The sequence below is a fragment of the Xiphophorus maculatus genome, chromosome 19 (genome assembly GCF_002775205.1).
Source record: "Xiphophorus maculatus strain JP 163 A chromosome 19, X_maculatus-5.0-male, whole genome shotgun sequence".
Classification (NCBI taxonomy): domain Eukaryota; kingdom Metazoa; phylum Chordata; class Actinopteri; order Cyprinodontiformes; family Poeciliidae; genus Xiphophorus; species Xiphophorus maculatus.
The window spans coordinates 22,735,130-22,759,604 of record NC_036461.1 but is presented as its reverse complement, the minus strand read 5'-3'; the positions used below and the strand labels follow the sequence as shown (position 1 = coordinate 22,759,604).

General features: G+C 40.2%; 1 protein-coding gene across 23 annotated transcripts in view; it reads right to left on the bottom strand.

The window, feature by feature from the left end:
- The window catches only part of LOC102228656 (MAP/microtubule affinity-regulating kinase 3-like), a 51,757-nt gene that overhangs the window by 1,398 nt on the left and 25,884 nt on the right, over positions 1 to 24,475 (bottom strand). For 2 of the 23 annotated variants that reach the window (XM_023353003.1, XM_023353004.1), the window contains exons 8-18: positions 23,433 to 23,669; positions 21,693 to 21,833; positions 20,068 to 20,167; positions 16,625 to 16,737; positions 16,381 to 16,528; positions 15,983 to 16,191; positions 14,725 to 14,828; positions 11,245 to 11,514; positions 9,221 to 9,247; positions 3,142 to 3,186; positions 957 to 1,001 (exon numbers count right to left, since the gene is read on the bottom strand). In XM_023353003.1, the coding sequence (XP_023208771.1) occupies positions 957 to 1,001; positions 3,142 to 3,186; positions 9,221 to 9,247; positions 11,245 to 11,514; positions 14,725 to 14,828; positions 15,983 to 16,191; positions 16,381 to 16,528; positions 16,625 to 16,737; positions 20,068 to 20,167; positions 21,693 to 21,833; positions 23,433 to 23,669 (1,439 nt within the window). Of the gene's footprint in view, positions 1 to 956; positions 1,002 to 3,141; positions 3,187 to 4,085; positions 6,419 to 9,220; positions 9,248 to 11,244; positions 11,515 to 14,724; positions 14,829 to 15,982; positions 16,192 to 16,380; positions 16,529 to 16,624; positions 16,738 to 20,067; positions 20,168 to 21,692; positions 21,834 to 23,432; positions 23,670 to 24,475 lie in introns of those variants that run through there. The other 21 variants (XM_023353016.1, XM_023353022.1, XR_002754500.1 and 18 more) reach the window with 21 other exon arrangements.

The following is a 24,475-nucleotide window of genomic DNA, read 5'->3' as shown; positions in this document are numbered from 1 at the left end:
TACATAAATAAATAAAAAAGTTCTTTAACTGTCGATAAGATGTTTGAAACATAAACATCTTCATACCTGACAATTGGAGATTAAAAACTTATTTCTGATAGGAAATGACAACAGCATCTCAAAAGATAATGTAAGAATTTCAAAGTAACTAAACTATTTATAACATTCCTCAATAATCAATAAAAAAAATATTGACTGACTTTAAAGCAGTCAAACTTTTTTAAATCTATTTTTATTTCTGATTAGCTCTTTCCATGTTTCCTCATGTAGCAGAAGCTCCACGTCTTCTTACTAATTTATAAGATCAAAGGGATTCCTTCAAAACATGTATTTTACATAACAGCATAAAATCTTTTTGTAACTTCAGTATTCTAATGTATATTAGTTTTATTTGAAATAAATCTATTTTGTTTGTCTTTTGTGTCATTTTGATTTGAAACCCCAGTAATTATTGGCTTAACATTGAAATCTATTTATTTAGTAAATAACACAAAGAAATTCTGGTCGTTTCTTCTTCTCTGGCTTTACAAACCAGAGAAGAAACAAGCAAAACAAAAAAAACAAACAAAAAAAAAAACATTTCTACTTTTCATATCCAATTTTCTTTTAAATTACCAAAATGTGACATTTTAAAATAGTTTTTACTAAAAACCTCCACCGCTTTCTGGGTTTTTCATAGATCATGTAAAGGAATATTTTTGGAGAATCTCAACAGAAACCGGAGACATTTCAGCAGAATTAAAGCAGACTTTGAATCTTCAGCTAGCATGCAGCGTTAGCAGAGCGGCACGTCACACAACCATGCAACCGCAGCAACAAAGCTGCAACAACACACTGCTGCAACTCCTACACACTCAGGGCAAAGCAGCGCGGGCCTGACGCTACATGGGAAGCGGTGTGCGTGCGTGTGTGTGTGTGTGTGTGTGTGTGTTGGGGGGCAGCAGGTATAAGCTCACCTTGAGCCCTCAAGTCTCCCGTTTCTCTCAAACTCGGTTGAGACTCTGAGGCGCCGTGAGAAAATTCACACGGGGAGTCAGAGGAGAAGAAAACAACAAAACAGATTGTGGATTGTGCACAACACAAATCATTTCTCATCAATTTCAGTGAATGGAAGAGAAAAGAAAAGAGAAATAAAGTGTGTGACGGAATACGTTAGCGACGGTGTGAGCCACCACCAACACGTCACTGAGCAGTGAGCTCAGTGACGTGAGCAGTCAGCGTTTGCTGCCTCAAGTTAACGTTAGCTTCCAAGTCTCACTTTCTTACAATGTAATGTTATTTAATTGCATTTCACAAATTACTTCAGGAGCATAACGAGGTGCAAAGCGTTTGCTAGCATGAGCTATTTTCACCAAACCCTTCAAAGGTGAACGTTGAACGTGTTTGGAGATTTGAGGACATGAGCTAATTCAAGCGACACCGGTTTCCTTGACCGGTGGTTCCGTTTGGCCAGCAAAATAGCCGCTACAAACTCAACCCCTACCTTCTCCGAAGCTTGACTTTTTTGGTTCAAACTAGCTTCAACCAGTCTGCATTTCTACGTCAAATAAATGCTGCTTTTAATCCTGCTGGAAGTGACAGCTACTGCGTTCATGGGCAACGCACGTGGTGTTGTTTTCAACGGAAGTGACGTGAAAAGGCCCAGATGATGATCACCCGGCGACGAAAGACCCCGGATGCTTCACCTACGTAGTCAGTCTAGAACGGCGGTGACGTCAAAATGCTAAGAGATATATTAATAGTAGCGCCATTCTATAGCGGGCTGCACAGTGGCTCAGTCCGTAAGGTTGTTGCCTTGCAGTCGGAAGGTTGTGGGTTCACTTCCCAGAACTACTGCAGGAGTTTGCATGTTCTCCCTGTGCATGTGTGGGTTTCCTCCGGGTTTCCTCCCACATTCCAAAAACATGACAACAAGGTAAGAAATTGGTCACTCCAAATTGTCCCTAGGTGTGAGTGTGTTCCCCTTAGATAGAAATGGGTGAATGGAATACAAAAAAATTTTTAAATTTTTTTTTTAAGGATTGTACATTTATGTTAATCGCCATATAGAGACGTAATAAATTCAGATGCTTTGACTCGCCAGTAAGCGCTTTGCTCTCCTCCCACAGAGCCTCCTTCTCAGTTTTTTGCCGGATGACTGTTAAGGAGTTTGTCCATGGACAAACAGCAAATAGGAGCTTTGCTGTTTTTTTTCCTACGGCAAAATTAATAAACAAACCAAAAGTTATTCGGTTCTTTTTTGCTTGATTTGAAAAATATGCACAATTTTTTCTAATTGTGAAACCAACATTTTTTTATTCCAGTTTAACGGTAAAGTTAAATCTTGTTTTAATAATAATAAAAAACAGTTGTAAATAATCTATTACCATATTTACTCTCTCGTTACTTTTACTACATTTTGTCTGACTTCCAAACTGAGAAAGGGGAAGTAAAAGAAAGTAAAACAGACTGAAGCCATCTCTGAAAAACCCAGAATATCACTGCAACATTAAGATTTGATTCAATTTACAAAAATAAATAAAAAAAAGTTCTTAAACTCTTGATAAGATGTTTAAACATAAACATCTTAATACCTGATAATTGGAGATTAAAAACTTATTTCTGATAGGAAATGACAACAGCATCTCAAAAGATAAAGTAAGAATTTCAAAGTAACTAAACTATTTATAACATTCCTCAATAATCAATAAAAAAAATATTGACTGACTTTAAAGCAGTTAAAACTTTTTTAAATCTATTTTTATTTCTGATCAGCTCTTTCCATGTTTCCTCATGTAGCAGAAGCTCCACGTCTTCTTACTAATTTATAAGATCAAAGGGATTCCTTCAAAACATGTATTTTACATAACAGTATAAAATCTTTTTGTAACTTCAGTATTCTAATGTATATTAGTTTTATTTGAAATAAATCTATCATTTCAGCAGAATGAAAGCAGACTTTGAATCTTCAGCTAGCATGCAGCGTTAGCAGAGCGGCACGTCACACAACCATGCAACCGCAGCAACAAAGCTGCAACAACACACTGCTGCAACTCCTACACACTCAGGGCAAAGCAGCGCGGGCCTGACGCTACATGGGAAGCGGTGTGTGTGTGTGTGTGTGTGTGTGTGTGTGTTGGGGAGCAGCAGGTATAAGCTCACCTTGAGCCCTCAAGTCTCCCGTTTCTCTCAAACTCGGTTGAGACTCTGAGGCGCCGTGAGAAGATTCACACGGGGAGTCAGAGGAGAAGAAAACAACAAAACAGATTGTGGATTGTGCACAACACAAATCATTTCTCATCAATTTCAGTGAATGGAAGAGAAAAGAAAAAAGAAGTGTGTGACGGAATACGTGAGCGACGGTGTGAGCCACCACCACCACCAACAAAAATAAATTAGAAACACAAAGAAAGATGGAAGAGCTGGCTTCCATTAATGTCAGTGAAGAAGAAGAAGAAGAGATGAAAGAAACCAAAACGGTGAGGGTCGTTCGTCTGGGAGCAACGACAGAAAACAGAAAAACACGGCGGCGGTGTTTCAACCCAAAACAGCAGCAACCAAGCAGGTGGGATGAGAAAAGGAAGACGGAGAAGCTGCGAAAAAGTTCTCAAAAGATCAAGTCGACGCCTGATTGAAGAGGTTAAGACTGAAGATCTCATGTGTCAATTACTAAATGTTATCAGGACAATTTGGAAAGAGATCAATCGGTTTTCATTCGCTAAGTAAGGAAACGTCAGTGAGCAGATGAAGCGGCCGAGTTTGCAGTCAGCGAGGCGTGAAGTTCACAGTCCAGTCGACGTGCGACTGCAGAACGCTAATGACCCAACATCTAGTCCACCAGGAGGTGAGGAAGACGTCCTGGGCTTCATCATCGGGTTCCAACTCGTGTGTCTTAAAGGGGCCGTTTAGAATAAGCTCAGTTTCTGATTGAACAACTTGAGAATTACACGCTGGACTTACAAAAACTAAAAACACCCCCGCGAGAGTCACGTCAAACACCAGCAGCTTGTAAGCGTCTACTTTGCAGAATTAAAAAATAACTGTGTGCAGACTGACTGCAAGATCAAAACATACATCTACACATATATATTAAAAAATAAAAATTTTTTTAAAAGAATCGAACAACAAAGTTACATCTAGGGATGCACTGATCCACTTTCTCACTACTGATACTGAAATCTGAGGTTTAGTATCAGCTGAACTGGCCTAAAATAATTATTCTTTTCTTTTTTGTTTTAAACAGACATAAATGTACTGAATTACAAATTTATTTCCTAACTTTGCACCAGGACAGCTCACTGAAATTCACCAATATAGCTGGTCAAACATGGAAAAACAACTTTCATTGGTTCTCAGTGTAACTAGCAGTAGAACAGCCGATGGAAAATAAATAAGGAAATTGACAAACAATAAACAAACCTTTCACATGTTACAAAAAGTTAAATTAGGAATTCAAATCGAATGTAGAAATAAATAATGCATGACGTTGCTCAGTGTAGAATTACACTGAATAGATCCGCCCTTATGGATCGGGAACATCATCACCGATTTCCGATGTAGAATTTTTTTTCAACATCAGGACCGATCCATATATTAATATGGGATCGGTGCATCTCCAATCAAATCTGTCCATCAATGAGCCGGCCTGCTTTACTGAAATATTAGTTGACTTAATGCGAGATGATTTTATCTGCTTGTGTGAAGAGACGCTGAGAAATACAGTTTTTTCTTCCCTTCAACTATTTTCTCCAACTGTTTTTGTTTTTCTCCATATTTACTAAAGACGCGCCAAGAAATCAGTGCTGCTGCCGATTTTCAGCTCCACTGACAGACAGGAGCCACCCTGCGGTATCCACGTTCAACTGCAGCTATTTTCAAGCACAGAATATGTCAGAGGGCATTTAATAAAAAAGGAGACTATTTTTATTCCAGATGCTTCACGCTGGTGTGTGTTCGTTACGTCTTTGATGATTCGTACACAACTTCCCAGTCTGTTACAGGAGATCAGGTCGTGTTCTGCTTTAGTGTGGCTGGTTGTACCGGCAGAGAGGCGAGCTGACTTCAGCAGATAACAGGAAGGCTGCTCATCACAGACAGATGTGACTCCAGTTTTCAGGCAGATCACCGGTCTTTAAAAAGCTTGACCGGCCTATTTCGACTTTGGACCAACTTGATTTTTTTTTTTTTTTTTAACTGAAAAATTGTTGACAAAGTTGCTCAGTTTGCAACAGTGGGCTGCCTGTTAACCGCACACATATAGATGTAACCTGGTGTGTTACATCTGCATCAAACCTCTCACAGCAAAGTAAAAGAGGACAGTGGCTGACCTTCTGACCTTCCCAGAGGGAGATAAGATTGCAGACGAAGGAAACCTGGGCTGATTTATCGGTTCACCATTAATTCTAGCCGTTTCTCTGTTGTACGATTTTGAGCTGTTAACCTCCGGCCGTCATTAAACATGACGGATTTGGAAATACTCGACAGCCTCCTAAAAATCTGAGGTGAAATAATGATTTACATTTTCTAGAAAAAGCTGCAGAGATCCCTCTTTGCTGCAACCCTAAACGTCCAACACGCTAAAACAGCTAAAAAAAAAACCCCGTCAAGTCCAAATCATTTTGCCTTTAACACAGTAAAAATCATATTTTACAGTCTCTCACAGCAGTGTGATATCACCTTGGCAACCTAAATGAATAATGAACTCAGAAATAATTTGACAGACGTCTACTGAAAGTTGATCAAAAACACCTTCCTGATGGCGCTCACGTTGCTAAAAGCGTTTAGATACAGAAAGAACATCTAAATAATGTAACATTAAAAACTCCTCTGACAGGACGGGTGTTCTGGACAGGCTCCCATCATGCACTGCAGCGCAGAGGAAACAAACAAAACGTGTGGAATCCACATTCTAACATCTAAAAGAGGACAAGAGGACAAGAACAGACGGGACTGACAGCAGGTCCAAGGGTAGCCAAAATGGCGCCGAAAACAACAACAACAACAAAGAAACACTACAGAAGGAGGAGCAACGTCTGAAAACCAGACTGTTCCTTTAGAGACTTCCTCAGGGAGAAATTAGGAGATTGAAACAACCCTTACTCTAGATCTTCATCTTCCTACAACTCTCTATATCTTCTGCTCGAGAATCTGAAAGAAAGAGATCGGAATCTGAGGAAACTGAAAAAGCGGCAAAAAAAACAATGGGAAGAATATTCAAATGAATGGTATGAGGACGGGGCAAAAAAATAAAAAAAATAAAAGGGGGGAAAAAAAGCATGGCAGGATGATGAAAAAGGAAGGAGGAAATAAAAAGAGAAAAGAAATGAGGAGAGAAAGAAAGCAAAGGGCAGAAGACTTACTAAGGGTCTTTCCTCCCTGGGTAGAAGGGTTGGCAGGCCCTGTTTTGGCTATCTGCCGTTTGGCCGGGTCAATACTGACCCTGGGCAGAGAGGAAGAGCAGCAAGAGGGAAAAGTTAAGGACACGAGAAGGTAAGAAAGACAAAAAACACAGAAGCTGTGAGGAGAGGAGAGGAGGTGACTCGGCCTAAAATGTCCTGAGGAGGGAAAAAAAAGAAAAAAAAAACAAAAAAAAAGATGAAAACTCACTGATCAAGTCCCAAGATGTGAAGAGAAGTATGGAGACTCAGAGCTGACAAAATTTAGTAAAAGGTTATCAGACAGGTCAAAAACTACGGAGGGGGGATGAACAGCAACACACCTTTTACTACATTTTTTCACCTCCGCAGACATGAGAACAGAAAAAAGTGAAAGGTGTTAGAGTGAGACTGGAACAGAGCGACAGGAAGCCCTGCATCGTCATGGAGATGGAGGTTCCCAGAGCAGCCACCGGAGGCCGCTGTCGACCTCAGGTCAGCACTCCAAGAGCTCACCAGCGGCTGTGCTACACTTGGTGCTAAACATGCCACAGTCTACAGAATGATCCAGGAAAAGATCCATAACTGTTTTTAATCAACCCAAAGCTTTCGTTACGTCTCGTGAAGTCAACACCTCGTCTTTTATGTCTACTGAAGGAACCTGTCCGTTCTTTTAAGTCTCGACAGATAACGTTTAAAACCTTTACAGAAGGGTGGAGGGGTTTACTCGCCTCTACAGCAGGGGTGTCAACTCTTTCATTTTGGGCTATATCAAGATCCTAAATGTTCCCAAAAAGCTGAGAATGTATTGATAAAACAGATTAAACTGTAAATAGCAATAGCTCTCTCTGCGTCCCTTCTTAAAATTAAATACAAAGTCAGTCCCAATCAATCAAAATCACTGATTTTGTGGTGCTACTTTAAAAATATTTGCATATATATATATATATATATAAATAATTGTGACATTTGCGCTTCAGTATGACGGGTAAATGTGACTTTCAATCGTGGACGAGAACTTATCAAGTAAGGCTGATGCAGAAGGGCAGTAGAAGAAACAAATGCTGCCACCTGCAGCTGGGAGTTGGCATCACTTCAATCCGATGTTCTTGAGTGTTTTTGTGGAATATTTGCGACAAACTCACAATCACGCATTACCGCAATAAAGCACTGGGATCTGTTGATTTTGTGTGAATTTCTGCTTTGCTTTGATTGATGAAATTACATTTAAGCACACTTCTTATGAAACTTGCGCTAATTTTTAGCTTATATTTTATGAGCTTATTTAATTGAATTAAATGTCTTTATTTGTAATGCGGCTCAAATTTTGAGATTAATCTCTGAAATTTTCCAGAAAAAAACATGGAAAGTTTGAAAAGTTGAACATTTTTGACTTTTCAAACTTGGGCTCAGAGGCTTAAAGGGCAGTAGCCCAGGGCACCGATTGTTTGGGGCCCACAAAAACTTGGGACTTCTTTTTTATTTATGAATGCGTTTCAAAAATATTGTACTTTAGAGGTGAGCGATATACTATTGTGATAACTACAGAAGTAACGATGAAATCTATTACGTTTTTTAGGTAACTGTACGACTGACAGCATGACTCATTGAACAAAGAGAAAACTGTAAAACTAACAATCTTGACAACAGACAAGTTTGGAGATTTTAAACAGCATTAATTGGAATTTATCATAATAAGTCAAAGTTCTTAAGAAATTTATCACAATAAATGATATGATAAATGCCCATATCAGAAGAAATTAATTAAAATTTGGGGATATTTATGAATTATTAAACCTACAACGCATCAATTCATACATGCTGATATACAGCCTTATGTATAAATATACTGTCATTTGCAATAATGAAAGATTTATTTTAAGTGTACGAGGCATCAAAATGGGCTTCAACCCAGGGGCCACATCCTTGTAAATCCGGCCCTCATGGCAGCATTTTAACCAAATACAATCTGATGTTTTGGCTGATACAGTATTTCTGCAGTCAAAATGTATTGGAGACTCAAGGATTTGTGGCAACTTTGTTAGTAACAATCTAAACTTTACGTCGTCATCTGATGGCACCGAGCTTTCTGGTCAAGGATAACTGTACGATGTATTTAACAGAGTGTGGCGTTTATCGGCAGAAAGGACTGAAGAATGTAAGACGAACACGGTAATGAAACGCCCAACGAGCTTTTACAGGAAAGGGACAAAACCCCCCCCCCAAAAAACAGGTTGTGTTTAATCAGAAAATGTGTTTAAGAAGGAGCGAACTAGTCTGTCGTTTGGTCTTATTATTCATCAGTCAAAATCAAGAACGCAAACCAGGACTAGCGTACATCTGCGCACCTAGAATAATAATAATGCAGGAGAATAATGTCTAAGGCACCGTCGAATGGCGGCTGTGTTACGCAGGACGGCGGCTGTGGGGCGAAAATGACCCACAATCAATGGCGGCTGGAAGAAGCAACCCCATGCATGTGCTGACGACTGATTAGTGACAAGCTGCTTCGTAGTTGCTGTTGGTTTATCGGCTGATTGGTCGGCTCAACCAATCAGCTTTCAGCCAAACAGACCAACCGCAGCCACACGGAGAGCATTTACACACACGGCTTCTCTCTGAGCAAAATGGAGGACAGAGGTTTTACTTCATTACATCAGCGCTAAAGCAACTTTTAACACCATCCGTTTGGAAGACTTAGCAACATTTGTCTGCTTGGAAGCTGTGTGTGTAGATGCCCCCAAACAGAGCAGGGTGTTAGTTCGGTGCCAGCAGCCCCACTCGGCTCAGAAACCAAGTCGCAGCTTCTCAGTGAGGCCCATCTGGTTATAGTTGGTACAGAGCGGAGAACAGAGCAGGAGTCCTACCTTTTGGTAAACCTGAATGACATGTTTCTACAACAGAGGCAGACAAAGAAACAGTGAGAATGGTGAAAGAGAAAGTGGCAGGAATAAGGGAAGGGAGTGGGGAGGGGCATGAGGGGGCTGAGTGCATGAACAAAAAAATGGCGGTGGTCGGAATCCTCGTTTCTCCTTCTCTGATTCATCATGAAATGATTACGACTCTTGGTTTTTAGGTCAGTCGTCGTTGGATGTCGCTGACCTGGCTGCTGCTGCTTCACACACACATGTCGGCTGGGTTTTTAATGCACACGGGGTCCCAACACACCAATGAGGAAGCTAAAAGTTAAGCTAATGTTAGGCTTTGCTTTCAGAAATGAGTTTCTGTCTTAGAGACTGAAGGAAAAAAGGAGCAGAAACTAGTTGGAGTGTGTGGCAGTGTGCAAAATATTAACAACCCCTTTTAGGCTCGTCACATTCTCATAGTAAAAAGAAAACTTCAGTAGATTTTATTTGGATTTCATGTGACTAAGAGTAGAGCATAACTGTGTCAGTGGAAGAAAAATACATCTTACCGCATAAGGCCTCTAAAAAATATATAGCTACAACAAACCCTTCAGAACTCCCCTGGTGTTAGTAAATTATTAATGCAGATAATTATTCTGATAATTAAGAAGATTTAGCTGCATTCTTCACATCTACTCTGTGTTATTGTCAAAATACCAATTATTCTGACGATTAATCGATTAATTGTATAATTAAATTGGCATATTCTTCAACGTTTTCATTTAGTGAATAAGTCCTTTTTGTACAAAAAAAGAAAAAGAAATAGTTCAATTAATTTTAAATAAGAAATTTGAATCTGGTGAAGCTAAAACTATGGGGAATTCTGGGTAAAAGATATTTACAGAAAAAGATTTCAATATTTTTGTACAGTTTTGGCTGTCTGCATAACAATTGATCAATTACTGAATTAGTTGACGGTTATCTCAATAATTGATTCATCATGATTAATACAACTAATAGCTTCAGTTACAGAATAAGTGGAATCACAAAGCAGACCGGTCAGGGAGAAAGTTCTGGAGTTTAAAGGAATCCTAAGCTTTGTCTGTATGTCACTGCAGTGAATCCATCTGAACACAGAGCATCAGCTGCTGGTTCATCCACCAAAACAGAGCCAGTTATTCAGCCAAGAGGCCAAAATGAGAATTTTATGGAGGAGCAGCATGAACTCAAACATACAGCCAGAGATACAACGGAAAGGTTTGGATCAAAGCATTTCTTTGCTATAAAGCGGTCCAGTTCAAGTCCAGACCTAGCTCCTTTTGAAAACATGTAGGACGACTTGAAAATTGATGCTCACAAAAAAAAGTTCTATAGTATGAAATCTCAATAAAATACATTGATGACTGTGATTTGAGAAATGTCAAGAGGTGTGAATACATTTGCAAAACACTGTACGTTACATCAAAAACAACTGCTACCAAAACACTGCTGTGTATTGTTTTATTGAATATTTATCTGCCCTGATCCTCAGTTTTCATAGTTTCCTGTTCCTACAGCTGGAGTCCAATTATTCCATCTGAAGCTCCTTCAGAGAGTTTCTCAGCAGCCAACCAGTCAGCGACATGAACTAAGATTTAATTATACTAATAAAAATGATAAAAATCATAATCAAAAGACTGAAGAGCTCCCATTGACGTATCAGGGCTATTACAGAAAGAAAAAAAGTTAGCAAGTTTCCACCAAAAAAAATAAAATAAATAAAAAATTAGATTTCTTTCTTACAAATTTTCAACTTTCAAACTCAGAAATCACAGAAAGTTTTTTGGCAGAAATTTACTCCTCTTTTATTCCTATCCACCACGGCTGTCCCCCTAGCATGGACACAGAATACGGCTCAGTATTCAATGACCACATGAGGTCATCGTCTGCAAAGGGCTGGGATCGTCCTGAACGTTCAAGTCGGTAATAAGTGACATGTTTCAGAACAGGTGGGAGCTGAACTCCAGCCCAGCCTGACGGACCTGCTGAGGAGCACGGACACCTACCTGCGGGTGAGTTTGGACGTGAGCTTAGAGAACAGGTTGCTGGTTCCGCGGCTGCGGGTTTGGGACAGGGGCGTGGCGTCGTGGGACAGGGTGGGGGACGCCGGCGGCCCGTTGTACGTGGCGGTACGGCGGTCTCTCAGCTGGCCGCCGTGGAAGGTGCTGCGGCTGGCCGTGCCGCGGGGGAAGCGGAGGCGGTCGGGCGTGGTGGCGTTGCTGATGCTGTGGGTGGACGCCACCGGGTTCCTCTGGCCGCCGGGCGACACGGCAACACTGTCGAGGCGGAAGGAGGGAGAGGTCACGGTCTGACGACGCCTCACGTTTAACCTGCATTCCAGTTGTTTAAGTGTAGTCAGACGACATGCAAAATATTGAATAGATCTAAAATAATTTTATCTGTGTGCACAAGATTTTTAACCAGCTCCAGTTTTGAAACGAAAAATGCGACTGAATTTGGATTTGAGACGTCAGACATAAACAGAGAGAATTGTATTTGTATTTGCAGGTGGATTTAAAACAATGACATCTTTCATAACACGGCTGGAAAACCAAAGAAATCTGAAACACAAATATGAAAACATTAAGCGTAGGGCTGGGCAATATTTTTCACACCAGATCCAATTATAATCTTTAAAAAAAAAAAAAAAATTTATTTCTTGACAGAAAAACAGAAAATATGTTCAAAATTTGGCTTTTATTTCAGTCGGTCTTTTCTGAGTTCTGCAATGGAGTATCGGGCCAGACTGCAGGTATTATTGTTTAATTAAAAGAATATAGTTATATTAGCAAAAAAGACACAATTTAACCAGAAGCAGGAGGTTTGCATGTAGAGAGTTATGATTTGATGCGACAAACTCAGTCTGTGTGGTTCTTTCAGTTGTTTGCTCAATTGTTTCAAAGTCCTGATGACAATTTGATGATGATGTGTTAAAAGATGAAGTATTACCTTAGTTTAAATATTTATTTTTTGTATAGGAGCTCTTTGAAAATGACTCCTTCATTATACTTACATGACCTAATTCTGGTTGTATTATTACTTTATTGTTGTATTAATTTGATTCTATTGTTGTACGACTTTATTCTTGTGATAAATAAAATAATACTTTTAAGCCTGGCCTTAATACTTAGTCATAGAGCTGAATTCAATGTCCAAATAAATTTAAACTGTAAAGCAGGCTTTCCAAACGAGACGGCAACCAAAATCTGACGTCACTTTGAACTATGGAATCTAAAAAGTGCAAAAGAAAATTCCAGATTTCCCAGAAATTGAATTATCAGAAGCCAAAAATTTGATGAATTGTTACAATAAACTTATCACCCAGCCCCAGTAAGAAATGAAATTTTTTGATCATTTATCTGTTAAACTTATGAACTTCTAGAACTAGAGTTCTTCCTAATCTCTTTCAACAGTGTGAATTACTAGAATTAACCCAGTTTCAATTGTAAATCAGCAAGTCAAAGCCAGACATCCATAAACTTAGGAAAACCTGTCTCACGTAAATTCACTTCACTTCAAACTGCAACAGAAAAATAAAACCCAGAGCAGCTTTCCACCCCGGACATGAATGCATAGAGGTGCAGAGTGGAGGGAGAGATTACAGTTTGAACAGAAACAGAGGACAGACGATGAGCAGAGGACCTGTGACGTCCAATAGGAGGTGAGCAGATGAGGAGTCCAGGGTCAGAGTTCACAGCAGAAAACTGAGGTGAGATCAGGAGCAGTTTGTTGACGTTCGCTGCAGCAGCAGGGGATCATCAGGGGAAGGATGGAAATATGGAATATTACAATATTCTTTGCTGAATCCCAGAGATTCACTGATCAGAATTGCTTGTTTCCAGCAACTGATTTTTGACCCAACGATAGTCATATTTAATAAAGTAAAATATGCGTTCCAATGTAGCTCATTTGTCATATTAGAAGTAGCTTTTGAAAATTAACAACCAGTTTAATACTGTCAGCTATTAAACATACTTTTCATTAAGGCTATATTCAATTCAATTGGAAAATACTTTATTAGTCCTAAAGGGAAAATATTTTTTTTTAATTTTAAATTCAATTATTTCTGTGTCAATGACTTTTTTAAAGTTACATACTGTAGCTTTTATGTGCTATGTTCACTGATGGGGGGTGGGGGGGGGAGGGGGAGACTGGATTGGATTTTAAGCTTCCAGCTGACCAGTCACTGGCTGAAATTCAGCCAATCTTTTTTCCTTCAGATAGTTTTTGCTGAGATCTGACTGTTCCTGCATGGCTGTTCACGTTCTGAACGCTGCCGCCATCAGACTCCGGGCTGGACGGTCTATGGCGACCAGGGAGGCCCCTCCTCACACAGCACACTCTGTTCACCAAGGTCAAGACTGATGCTGCACATGTTATGTGTTGATCAGTTCTGAAGCTGAGCAACAAAATGATGACTAGTAACAGGAAGCGACATGTCAATGTGGTTAGCTTGAGGCAATGGAGTCTAAAAGAGACAAAGCGGATACCTGTAACTCGGATCAGTGGTGGGGTTTTTTTTTGGGGTGCCATGTTTTTGGGAATAACTAGCATGATGTAAAGCTCAAAAAAGTCAATTTTACAAAATAATGTCCCTTTAAATAGAGAAGCAATGATTGTTTCAAACACTATTTACATTCAATTTGGCCTCTTTCTGTTTTCCTTGGTGGAAAATGGAGCGTCTGTAACACGAGAAGGAGTAAATTTGGGGGGAAAAAAAGGGGTCTGGTCCATGTCTGATATAAAATCACAAATCCACGGGCCAAAAAGACATGGGTCATATGAGCAACAGAGTTGAATTAGAACCACTTTTACCAGCAGTGAGAATGGACCAACTAACTGAAAGTCGTTTGTAGGCTGAAAAGTGTAAATTATCCTCAAACGTGCTGACATGTTGAAGATCTTTTTCACGGAAGCACGGAATACGTTTTTGTAAATGTATTCCGTGCTTTAGTTGCAGGGTTACAGCATGGAGCTGCATGGTTAGCAGGGCAAAACGGGGCCGATACACAACAGGAGACAGACGGGGTGGGAGGTTGGGGGTGGACTGGAAGCCCTGCTGTCTTACTTGGCCGAGCAGCGGTCCAGAGCGTAGTAGGAGTGGGGCAGGGTGGCCCAGTCTGCCTGACAAGCGTACAGGGGGCTGACGGTATGATACCTCTGCTGTACCGAAGTGGACGAGGCGCCGAAAACGACGGCACCAAAGGCAGAAGAAGAAGAGGGGCTAGTGGCACAAGCCATCTCAGTCATGCTGGGCATGCCGAAACAAGGAAGGGGAAAAAAATACACCCCCCACATCACAAACAGGCGGGGGGGGGGAAAAAAAAATGAGACAAGGTGGAAATAAAGGAGGAACAGAAGAAGAAAAACAAACAAAAAAAAATAATCAAGGTACAAATTGGACATTCCTAATGAGCGGTTCAAACTGAAACTTTGCTGTTCCGGCCAATATGCGAGATCACGGCTGATTAACTTCTAGCTCTCACCTGTTCTCCTTCCCGTTGGGGATGACCGAGAGGCGGTCCGCGTTGTTCCTGTCGCTGCAGACATACGTGTTCCTCCTGGTCATGCCTGCTGAAGCAGAGTTATTCTGCAAAGCAAAAATGGGGGACAGAGGCTCCAGGTCAAAACTTGATCATTCAAGATCTCAAGTTTTAGGTAGAAGCATGCACATACAGAGTTTATGCAGATTGCATTAAGTCAAATTTAAGACTTTTAAAGACCTGTTTAAGACTATGATAAATAAAATTTATGAGTAATATCACAACAGTGATGTACAAAAGACATGCAGGGGATCAAAACTGTGACACTTCTGGACTTTTGGCAGCAGCTTTGAACTTCTCACCTGGCATATGACCTTGAGGCTAGTTAGCTAGCTAGCAAGTAGCTTATAACCATTAGCCTCAGCTACTTTGAGTCACAGACCAGCTTGAGTGAAGATATTTGCACATGACAAACTAACGTTCAATAAACAAACAAACATATTCTAGCCTCTAAAGAGCTACATGATAGCTACTAGTGGCTTGTTTGTTTGCTAGCCAGCTTACAAGTATTAGCAGGGTGCTATCAGTAGCCCTAACCTCTTTGAGTCGCAAAACGCAGTGAGTGAAGATGCCTGCGCACGACTCAAACTTTTGCCTGACAAAAATCCTAGGATCTGAGATTAAATAGACCTGCCACAACAACATTTATGAACTGTGAATAATTTATGTAGGGGTAACTTGCACTTTTGCACTGTACATAGCTGAGTCTAATTTATTTTAAACTTAAGGGCTCAGTTCCAGTAATGTCATTGATAATGAATTTCTCTAACAAAAGAAACATACATTCAATAAAGTTACAGTTGCGCTGTTGCTTTCTACGTCACCAAAAGGGCATGAAAAACATCCAGAGGTGAAAACATTTCCTCATCTCCAGACTGGAAACAATACTGGAAACTTCAACAGTATGTTCTTGTTGTTCCAGTTCTGTTGTGCAGCTGATTTTAAATCGCCGTACAAATAAAACAGTGGACTGAAACGATTTCCTTCTCAATCAGATTCATTCTTCTAAGATGGTATGAGGAAGAAAATTACTGCAGTTTCTTTTTAAGAGGAAAAAACGGACTGTCACTAAAAGATGTACCCGGAAGACAACTGCAAAAACAAACATCTTTGGAGAAGAATCCAACACAGGAAGCTGATCTCAGGAGTAGACAGCCCTTTATAAACTCGGCTCTTCAGACTGGGTCTGTGGGTTACTCACGCTCGGGCCGGTGGTGGCTCCTTTCTTCCGCTCAGGGATGTCAGCCTTGTTGGGGTTGTTGGCGTTGCCCAGCAGGGGGCTGGAAGGCAGACCGCCTCGGCTGCCGGGTTTCCGGAGCTGAGCTCCGCTTTCGTCCTTCGCACTGTTGTCTGCTGTGGTGGTCTGGCTTCTCTTTGGATGAGCCATCCCTGGAGGAGCGTTCTGACCAACTAACGAACAGCAACAATGTCATTTTAAATGGTTTCATTTAAGCTATCTTGAACAACCACTCAGACGCATTAACCATCAAATCTTTAGGTTACAATCACGGGTGCAACGGTAAACCTGCCCCAATTTCCTTAATTTGGCCGTAGAAAGACTATAGCAGCAATAAAGTGAACGGCCTGCAGGCTGCTCACCTTGCTCACTGTAGCGCCTTTGTTTGTGGTTGGAGGAGACGCTCCGATGCACTTTGAGGTGGGATGGCGACTGGCCATTGAGCTCACTGTTTGGTCTGGGTTTGGCCAGAGACAGATTGCTGCTGGAGGCAGAGTCGCTGGGCTCCAGCTGACATGGAAATATGCATGATAAGTCAAAACACGCAGGACAGAAAATATTTTTGGACAACAAGAGAAGTGGAGCGGTGTGTGACATTCTCTGTACCTCAGAGGCTTTCCTGCCCAGCAACAAGTAGGTGGCTGTGATCTCATCATACTTCATCTTGGCCAGGGAGTCCTGGATCTCCTCCAGGTTGTAGCCCATACCCACCATCACATCTGCATGAACAACATCAAGGAGCTCATTTAAGCTGAACACATGCACCCAGAGGACGAAGGGCTTAAAGAAGTTTGAAAAAAAAAAAATACACACATCTGGAAATTAATTAAATAATCAAATTTATATTTGATGCACTTGTTGGCTTGGGCCAAAAATGAGGAGATGTGTGTAGAGTTCTTGCTGGTTGAATTAGCATAAAAACATGCATGTTTCCCCTAATATTTTAAAGAACATTAGTAAGTATACACTGCTTTAAATAAAATGATAAAACTTTTATTTTATGAAGAATACAGGAAACGCAAAGGGTGTTTTCACACCTAATAGTCTGATAGACTCTGTTTGATTAGGGACCAAAGTTGCAGCATTTGTTCCATTTTCAGCTGCACTGTCAAACCAACCAAAGCCTTTGAGCAGCCTGTCCTCCCCCTCACCTGTGGTGGCGCTCCACCAAGAACCACTGAAGGAAACAACAAAAATAAAACCTGAAGTAGACATTGAGAGCCACATCCTTCTTCACAAAATAGAAACAAAAATGGAGTGGCATCAAATTTTAGCCATTGGAGGATTTCTCTTTTGTTGTTGGTAAAAGACCACGAGCCATTTCTCCCAATAGCGCTGGACATTTGTGTTGGTTGCATTTACCCAGAGTGCCCTGCACTGCAGTCCACTTCCTGCTTTCTGAGCAGTCTTCGGTCTGCTTGACATTCTCATATGCATTCGAACCGCACCAGAGGTCACTTCCACCGAACCCAGACTGAGATTTGTAGACTAACCAGAATTTGCTTTTTTTGGTCCGCATCAGAGTTTGTTTATGCATTCACACCTTCCCAAATGAACCAGGCTTTCTAGACGAACAAATTGGATTTCCATTAAATGTTAGATGTTGGTGTCAAACCCTCAAAATGGTTTGAAAGATTTGGACAAAACCAGAGGCTGTGAGTTAAGCGAAATGGCTTAGAGTCTGGGTTTGGATAATGGTTAACCTACAGTATCAACTTAGTTCCCATCTGATCTGAACTCCTTCTGGCACATGTTTGTTGTGTCCAATAAATGCTTTCTGGCAAACATAAAGCATTAAAATGTGTTGAAGTTTGTAGTTGTATTGCAAGATAAAGTGGAAAACTTCTTCAGTAAGAGTAGCTGCTGGTGGTAAAATGAGAACCTGATGTGTTCAGACGTCCTGCCGACGTTCACCCCGTCAGGGCAGGCTGCTCGCGTTCAGCAGTGATATCATATTAACACTCTGGTATTAAATGTTAAAAGCGGAGGTGAACTCCACCTGGAGACAAACCAGAGTTTCTCTCAGCAATGTCTGACTTCCTGTGCACCAGAGAGAAGAAGAAACAAACAAGCTGTGCTTCTCTAGCCAGGCAGAACTGGAGCCGTCATCTTCCTCAGCCTGATCTCATCTTTCTCACTTTCATCCTGCAGCTCCTCTAACACTTCAGCTTCTTTCTCAGCTTCACAGTTCAGCTCCGCCGTAGAACTGCAAATTGCTGACTTCCAAAAGAAAAGATGCTTGTGAAAACTATTCAACAAATTTGGTAGGACTAAAGAATGGACATGATTTTTGAAGAGTAGAATAAGTCAGCCAGCAGATGCCGTACATTTATGCTAAAGTCGGAAACCGGCGAAGACATTGGGTGGTTTACGTAAATGCCTCTCGTTGCTTGGAATAGATTTGAACAGACACAAGTGTTCTTTCCAATGTTGAATGGTCAGTTAAAAACTATTTGTATTTCAGCCTCTGGTAGAGATTTTCCTGTTCTTATTTTTTAAGTGAAAGACTAATTTAGACAACGCAACTGGATCAACAGTGACCACCCTGCTTCTAATACAAAGCATCGTCTCAGTGAGGCCGGTGCTCCTGGCAGCTTTAAAGTTTGAAAAACTGTCAACTGCTCCTTATTAAAAGATTACTCTGTAATCATCTACCACAGTCATTTAATAGTGAACGATAAAGTCATGCACATTAGTGTTATTAGAGTAGACTTTAGTCATAGGTGAAGCGGCTTTAATTTAACAAAATGACTCTCCGTTGGTTCATGTAAAATGCTTTTAAAAAAAATTTTTTCCCAAAAAATATGCTGTGCAGACAAGTCGGCTTAATTTTTCGCTTTTTGTTGGATGTGAGGCAACAATGTATTTTACTCAAACTTTGCTCTTCTTCACCTTTTAACTAAGGTGAAGTTTGATGCAGTTTACTTTCTGCTAAACGATCTAAAAGTGAAGTTAACTTGTTCAGACTTAAAAAAAAGAACTGTACTTAAATAAAAGTGGGAAAACCTTATGTAAACTGAGGATTGTTTTCCCCCACCAAAAATGGCGGTCATAATTGGTTGGTTTTTGAAAGATTACATTTCTAAATAGTAAACTGATATAAACATGAATAAGAATTTACTTTAATTTTTTTTTTTCTGCGGTGAATGACACTTTTACAAGAGGAACAGTTGCACAGTTATTGTTAGATAATTGTAGCACTTTGAAAATATATTGGAGTTTAAAAAAAAACTCCAATATATTCGTAAATGACAGAAATATTTACAGACAGAGAAGACGGGTAAGTTGAGTGAGGAGTGAAAGAAGCCTTCGATCCAACATTAAACAGAGGAAACGGCCTCAGATTTCATCTTTCTAACACCTACTCTGCAGCCTGGACTCGTCTCCTCAGTCGTTTTTCAGCAGTGGATAAATGTGACCAAAACAACTCGCGTGGCATCTTTTGGGACTTGTTTGGTTCATGGAGCTCCAACGGCCCAAACATTGAGACGAACAGTTCCTCACGCCTCCTAATGGCCCCACAACGGACTCCAGCAGCCCTCTGACAGGGTTCAAGTCAAGTCCGTATTGTTAAATATATTTTTATTTTAGAGGGTCATTGTGAAATGTATAACAACAATTGTGATCTTAGCATGACCAAAGAATAAAGCTGGCATTTTCTACCTGTAAAGGTTGGATTTATGATCAGAATTTGGACATTCCTTAAGTCTTAGCTTTCTCCTCTGAGTGATGGTGAGTTCACACCGACACATGTTCACATACAGCCAACCTCAGCTGCTGTTATGCAACAGCTCCCCTTTCTATTTCCAGCTCGTGTAATGGGGAAGGCTTCTGCTGTTCTGAGCATGCAGCCGCACGACTCGTGTTCATTTATTCATTGTCACGTTTCCTCCTTCCTAAGCTCCTCGGCTCCGACAGAATGACTCTGCTCCGGCATTACGGAGCTGTAACTGTTCCAACATTTAGCACATTCAAAATTCACACATCTTCACGCCGGACCGGAAACAAGAGCAAGAGCAGTTCTGAGGACGGCCGTCGTTGTGGGTTACCTATTCTCTTCTGATCTGTGATGTCCAGTTCTGGTTCGGTGTAAGGCTTCAGCTCGTCCTCCTCGAATCCCGAATTGATCCACCGATCCTTCATGATTTGCTAAAAAGATAGCAAAATGACAATTTAAGCCTCATTCATACCATATGTATGAAATCAACTTCTTTTTTTTTTGTCTGATTTTGTTCTTTTTACACACAGGTAAACAGCTGTAAAAGTGTTGCAGGAATTACAGATTGCATGTGAACCAATCACATTTAGATTAGATCAGTCAACATCCATACTGAACTCAGCTGCATCCCATCTGGAGGAAGTGTTGCTTTTAATTTGCAGCAGATCAATGGCTGTGTGGGGTTTTGATGAGGGCCTGTCCAAACTAATTACCACAGCTCTGATGTAACCGTCACAGTTTTAGGTCAACAGTGTCACATCTACAGCAGACCGACCAGCATCGTATGCTTCTGTTAGACTGGCTTTTATTTTTTTAACAAATCAGTGAAGATATGAGTTTGTTTACATGGTTTTTTTTATTTACATTTTACACCAGAAACATAGGTTTATGGTCATATATCATTTTACTTTCAGAACTATAATCCATTATGCATTCTTTTACACTGTTTTGTGTCAAAGATTTGCGGAATTAATTTTTTTTCTTCTGCATTTATAAAGTCGAACATTTCTGAAAATAATCTCAAAATCTCAGTTTTTTGGTGGAAATTTTCTCTTTTTCTGTCTATAATGACTCTGATATGCTGTTGTAGTTTTAGCATGCAACTCCCTCAAAACCCACAAAAAATGTGCTAGAAATAACCCAAAATTATAATTTTAGCTTCTTTTCTTAAAAGCTAGCAAGAAAAATGTCGTACCCTGTATTTCAAAACTATCTGTAGTTTCTTTTGACAGATGATCAGGCTGAAGGACTGCCTGGGATAACACTGCTGCCTTTCAGATATTGTGCAACAACAATAGATTAAAAACTAAATTTTATCCAGATCAAGAATGAAAGTTACGTATTTTGCAATTATTCGCAAACAAAATTCACCTATCTGGTGACTTTTTTCATATAGAATATCTAAAATATTCAGAAAAAACAAGATCCATTCTGGTGCAACGCTACTTGGTGTTTGCAAAAGAGCCAATCCTGGAGCGCCATTTATCTTCCATGGCGCTGATTGGTTGAACCCTCAAGTGTAGAGATAAAGAAGGCCAAGGTTCGCTTCTGCGAAAACGTTTTCCCCAAGGTGTGTAATAATGCACATGGAGGTATATTTGATATCTGAACTAACAACTGATTGTAAATAAAACCAAGAAATTTAACAATTGTTTGTACTCGGTTTACAGAATAAATCTATTCTTTCATCAGTTTGATATGAAGGGAGAGAGCTGACTGCACTAAAATTTGGTTTAAAAAAAAAAACAAAACACCAAGAGAAAAACAGCTCAAATGTATTATTCATAGTTACAACATCAAAAAGGAGGAGGAGGAGGAGTGTGGGCCAGATACACACAGAAAACAGGACACTGTGGGCGTTAGAGGAGATGATGCATGAGCAGAGGGGGGAGTGAGGAGAGGGTCATTCTCCAACGTGCTACAAGGAGGGGATTAAGAACCAAGCAGCATATTTACATTTTCGGTGTCCTCCCTCACCTCGAGAGTACCACGCTTGGCCGGGTTCAGGACCAGGAAGCGTTTCAGGAGGTTCTCGCAGTCCGTGGACATATAGAAAGGAATGCGGTACTTTCCTCTTAGAACGCGTTCGCGCAACTCCTGCAGAGAATAAAGGGAGGATGTTAAAAAAAGAAAGAAAGAAAAGAATGCAGATCTTAAAGTCATTATGCAAGACACTAGGAAAAAAAAACACACTCATTTTGCACCCAGACCAGACTGGATATATTAAAAATAGATATGCTATATATAACACCAGAAGACTCAGCAAATCAGTCCCTCCAGGATTTCTTGCATTTAAAATTTAGAAATATTTGCAAAGAGTTCTCCAAATTTATTTTTCTCATTAAAGCTCCGGCATGTTAAAATGTTTTTACATTTGTTAAAATTATGTTGTGACAGAACAGCATGAGACAGAAAATCTGTGAAAAAAACAACAAAAAAAACAGCTCCTCTGCCTTCACCAATGGACCTTACCAAGCTCCGCCCACAACCCACCCACCTGACCGCAAGTCTCACAAACAGCCTCGCAGCGCGTTGTTTCTACGTAAACATGACTCAATTAGTGCATCATTTCTACGGGATTTTCACAATATATCAGCTACTACAATGGACAGAGGAACTAACAAGTTCATGTCATCATCTGGGAGGAGGTTACTGGTTTCTCAGTCACAAGCTGGTTGCAAACCTGAGGCCAGCAGGTGTCAGTCAGTTATGATAGATCTGAAATTTGGTTTAATGACTGAAATATGAGAAGCTACAGACTGATAGGAGGAACCAAAGAGCTCTGTAAAGGTAAAGGCAAATCTTCTGAAGTTGGGTTATAATTAATTTAATTTCACATAATTATTGCGGTAGAAGCCATTTGTTTGTTAAAATTTTATTAAATATATTTGTTCTATTTGATGTTTGTTGTGAATGACGTAAACTCACAAACAAACGAGGTAATTAGTCCAACGTTTAGAAACTACAGCGGCTGTAAAGAGCCACAGCAAAGGTAAACAAAGGTAAAATAACCCGAACAGGTGATCAACTCAAAACCACTCCTACCTTTTTACTCTCTTTCTCTCTCTTTGTAGTTTAAGCACACCTGTTACCGTGGCAACCGCCTGCGCCCCGCAGGACGAGCAAAGATTACGTTAAAAACATAACATTCAGTCCGTTACGGTATCAAGTTTCCAGGCTTGATATTTATTTCTCGATTATTAATCAGTTTGATATTTTTCTAATGAGACCACTGGCAACTGCGACTCAGCAAAAGAAAAATACTTATTGAATTGAAGCAGCCAATAAATCACCCAAAAATGTATGTATATGCTGACGATGATCTGCTGTTATTTCTTTCAAATCGTTAATAAGAACAAATCAAAATCCACACTGCCAACTCATTCAGCCAACCATCGGTTTACACACTGAGAACATCAATAACTAGGCATCAATATTCCCCAACAGGCTGGCACATTTGAATTACACCCCATTAATTAAAACAGAAGACATGGATTATAATCTATATCAACGTAGATTTTGAAAAGTTTTACATTAAACTGCTCTCTCACTTCATCATCTGTAATTACAAAATGCTAGAATACCTCAGAACTGTGCAGAGAGACTATAAGAGAAAATGCTCGTGTGAACAAGTCAGAAACTTATTACAACTTAGCCAGTAATTGGAGCATGAATTCACACACACTATGATCCTACCTTCAGGTTCTGTCCATCAAAGGGCAGGGAGCCACTGACCAGCGTGTACAGGATGACCCCCAGACTCCAGACGTCCACCTCCGGCCCGTCATACTTCTTCCCCTGGAAAAGCTCCGGGGCCGCGTACGGCGGAGAGCCGCAGAACGTATCCAGCTTGTTGCCTAAAGTGAACTCGTTGCTGAAGCCGAAATCGGCAATCTTTATGTTCATGTCCGCGTCTAGTAACAAGTTCTCCGCCTTTGAATAAAAGAAAGGGGAAAACATTACATAAAGTACATCCGTTTGTTTAAGATGCACATTATGTGTTGTACATGTACCCAAAGTGAAACAGGATTGCTCCTGTAACCAGTGGTACTGCACCCATCACATACCACCAAACAACAAATCAAGACTGAACGATCCATACCATTTAGTAATAACCAAATGGTATGGATTTGGTTATTATCATTATGTTTGCTACTTTCACCCCATCAGCCCAGTGTTCTTTCAGCCTACGAAGGCAAAACTCACACTCAGGTTGTGGTTAAGCTACTGAAAAGGACCAACTCTGTGATATCTCTGATCCGTAATAAATCACTTACAAACCAATATTAATCTCTGCATTCTCAACCTACAACAGAAAATGTTTTATGTCAGATTAATGAGGAGATATATATGTTGTAGGTTTTCAAAAAGAAATGGGAATCTGGAAAAGCTGTGCTGGCAGGTCAGAGTATTACAAAAACGGTAGATGAGTGGTAAAGTTCTGACGGCAGGTTATCAAAAAAAAACCTAAAAAAAAACTCTAGAATTTTAAAGTGAGCAATGCTGGTGACATGATGTTTAGAAGACAAATGAGAATTCTGAGAAAATGTTTATTTGTCCAGTAACCAAAGCATTAAACCGACACACAAGGCCAAGGTGTCGGTTGTCCTTTATCCAGAGTTAAACATATTTTTGCTGATCTTCTGTTGACTAAAGAGATTATGTTTTTCGGTGTTTACCTAAAGTTAATACATTTTTTTTTCCAGTAGAGGTTAATTTGCGAACAGTTTTTTGTTTTA